This window comes from Kryptolebias marmoratus, linkage group LG6 (genome assembly GCF_001649575.2).
Source record: "Kryptolebias marmoratus isolate JLee-2015 linkage group LG6, ASM164957v2, whole genome shotgun sequence".
NCBI lineage: Eukaryota > Metazoa > Chordata > Actinopteri > Cyprinodontiformes > Rivulidae > Kryptolebias > Kryptolebias marmoratus.
In genome coordinates, this window is record NC_051435.1 from 26,970,263 (window position 1) to 26,972,949 (window position 2,687).

At 34.7% G+C, this 2,687-nt stretch overlaps 1 protein-coding gene across 1 annotated transcript; it reads right to left on the reverse strand.

Moving 5' to 3' along the window:
- Positions 1 to 761: 761 nt before the first annotated feature.
- Positions 762 to 2,286, reverse strand: LOC108243551 (trace amine-associated receptor 13c-like). The gene is made up of 2 exons (XM_017429077.2): positions 2,114 to 2,286; positions 762 to 1,879 (listed from the first exon to the last, which is right to left on the reverse strand). Exons 1-2 carry the CDS (start codon positions 2,284 to 2,286, stop codon positions 1,063 to 1,065), a joined length of 990 nt encoding a protein of 329 aa, XP_017284566.1. The 3' UTR covers positions 762 to 1,062.
- Between the last annotated feature and the right edge of the window lie 401 nt (positions 2,287 to 2,687).

Here is a 2,687-nt window from a genome sequence, read left to right on the forward strand (position 1 = left end):
ATTGGTCTTCTATCTTTGAAGGAGTTAATTGGAAGCAAGTTTGGTTAAATGGGGATACATTTTGCATAACAAATAAAGTTAAAGAGGTTTCATTTAAAAAAATTATAATGCATACCCTGTTAAAAAACACTGGAAAGATTTCAAAAGGCAATGAAAACCATTTCAGTTCTAGAAAAACTTAATGTGGAATTTTGTATATAATATGTAAAAAGATTGTCATGTATTTTTTTTCTACTTGAATGCTATTTTATTTGTACTGGTTAAAATACCAACATACCCCTGGCAGACAAATATTTGTAATGTTGATAGAAACTAATAAAGAGTTTAAAAAAAATAAAAAATTGCAATACTTCCGTTTCATTTGGCTCGAGACTGTGTTGAGCAGGAGGTGTCGAGCAACACATCACTGGTGCAAAGGGAAACAGGGACCTCTTGTGGTTTAAGAATTTCATGAACAAGAAAAAGGAAAACTTGTTTGAAGTAATAAAAATAATGAGCCTATTCACTGTAAAGGTTCTATAAAAAAATATGATATGATTATGAATAATAAAAATGTGAAAAAATAAACTAAATTGCTTGTAGTAAATCATTTACATTAACTCTCCTTTAATTTTACTCACCTTTTTGTCTTTTTGTAAGGCTAAACAGCTCAGTCATCTGGCAAGCCAGGTGACTGAACAAAATAAAAAAAAAAAACACATGTGACCAAGTAATATTATTTTACATTTGGAAATGTAGTCCACATGCATAAACAAATGCTTACTTTATTTGCTTTGGATCGACTTTACAGAAAGTTTTATTTCCAAATTCCATCGTTTCAACAAAAGTATCCCTGCTTTCATTTCTGAAACAACATTTTAAGATGCATTTGTGGATATGTCTCCTGTCTCATAAACTGTTCAATCAGCATTTCGTTATTTTAAAGAAATGCAGATTCTTAATCAGCAGTCTTCTCTAAGACATGTTATAGATTGCAAGATATAAATATAAACATGGACGATGGTTCTGCATATGCTGGGAATGTATTTTATTTTAAGTCTTTTTGGGTGAGACTGATATTTTCTACAGTAGGTTTATTGCACAGGAGCCAGGCTGCAGAATCTTCAGAGTGACAATGAGTTTTACAGTTTTTCTGAACCAGGGGTAAAACAGGGCATAAATCACAGGGTTTATACAGGAGTTAAAATAAAACAGATAATACACAACAAATGCGGAGGAGCTACTGAACAAATCATTGCTTGCAAGAGAGGCACAATAATATGGGCAGAAACATATTAGAAACACGACTACGAGAACACCAAGAGTCCTGGCTGCTTTCAACTCTGATCTCTTTGTTGCTGCAGTTACTGAAAGCTGGAGGGAGAAAGCTGTAACATGAGAGCGCATGGCACGAGCCTGAGACAAAGCCACCACAAAAACTCTCATATACAGAACTACAATGGTGGTCACGGGAGCAATAAATGTTATAACAGTGTCAACAATTCCTGTGGTGTAGTCAACAACAGTTACACATTCTCCATAGCAAGAGTTATACTTGCCTAATTGAATGAAGTCATCCTTAACAAATAATGTTGTGTAGGAAACAGAACATAACCAACACAGGCAGACACAGACTTTAACTCTCCTTTCAGTGACTCTGGTATGGTAATGCAGAGGGGTACAAATAGCAATGTAGCGATCAATTGATATGAGCACCATGTCGCCTACTGAGGCAGCAGTGATGATGAAGCACAAACAGTTATACAAAAAACATATACAATCACCAAAGTACCAGCAAGATGTGTTTCTGATTATTTCTCCAGGCATTGATAAGAAACCCACAAGAAAATCAGAGACAGCCAGAGAAAGGAGGAGGATGTTAGTAGGTGTGTGAAGCTGCCTGGAAAGAGACAGAAAAACATCAGTAAATCAAGAAAAAAAAAGACTCCAGTGTTGAATGATCAAAATGTTCTTCCACATCTATCTGTATGTTACTTTATGATTTTTTACTTTTTACTTATGAAGTAGTTCAATGATTTAAATGTTTTTGGTGCAATATTGTATTAAACTAGCTCACAGACTTAAATTTGTTTTTAAAAAAAGCTGTTAAATAAAATATTTAAAAAAACTCTACTTGAAGTGGGAAACTGAAATGATGACAAGCAGGTTGAGAGCTGCAGTGAGCAAAGAGATAGAGGAGAGTACAATGGTAATAAGCACAACTTCAGTCCAAGGAGACATTGGCTTTTTGCAAGAGTTGTTGGAGAGATGTGGAAAACAGAGGTCTGCTTTGTCCTGCATCTTCATTATTAGTGATTGTCAGAAAGCAGCACTTCTCACTGATATCTAACCAAGGCTTAGAAGTTAAAAAGGCATAAGGTAAACAACTAAACTCCTCCTCTCAACTCACTCTCAAGATGATTCTCACTCTCAGACGATTTTTCCACTCACCCTTACCCTTTATTAACTCTTTGAGTGAAATAAATTCTATAGACAGATAGATGCAGGTGCTCTTTAGTGTAAAGTTCACAAGTTACATACTTGTAGCATATGAAATGCATCAAGCACAAGTCTAACATCAAGTGTTACACTTAAGGTTAGTCGTTACAAAATGTACCATGGCAAACATTAAACAAAAGTGAAGCTAAACTAGAAAACCTGCATGTGCAAAAACAAAGTCCCCCTTTGTTGTTTTGATAATATTTAAG

Excerpts from the sequence above, each read along its gene's own strand:
- LOC108243551 (XM_017429077.2), bottom strand. The coding sequence starts at position 2,286 with ATGAAGATGCAGGACAAAGCAGACCTCTGTTTTCCACATCTCTCCAAC. Across the intron at positions 1,880-2,113 it reads ATTTCAGTTTCCCACTTCAA|GCAGCTTCACACACCTACTA; the intron begins GTAGAGTTTTTT and ends GTCTCTTTCCAG.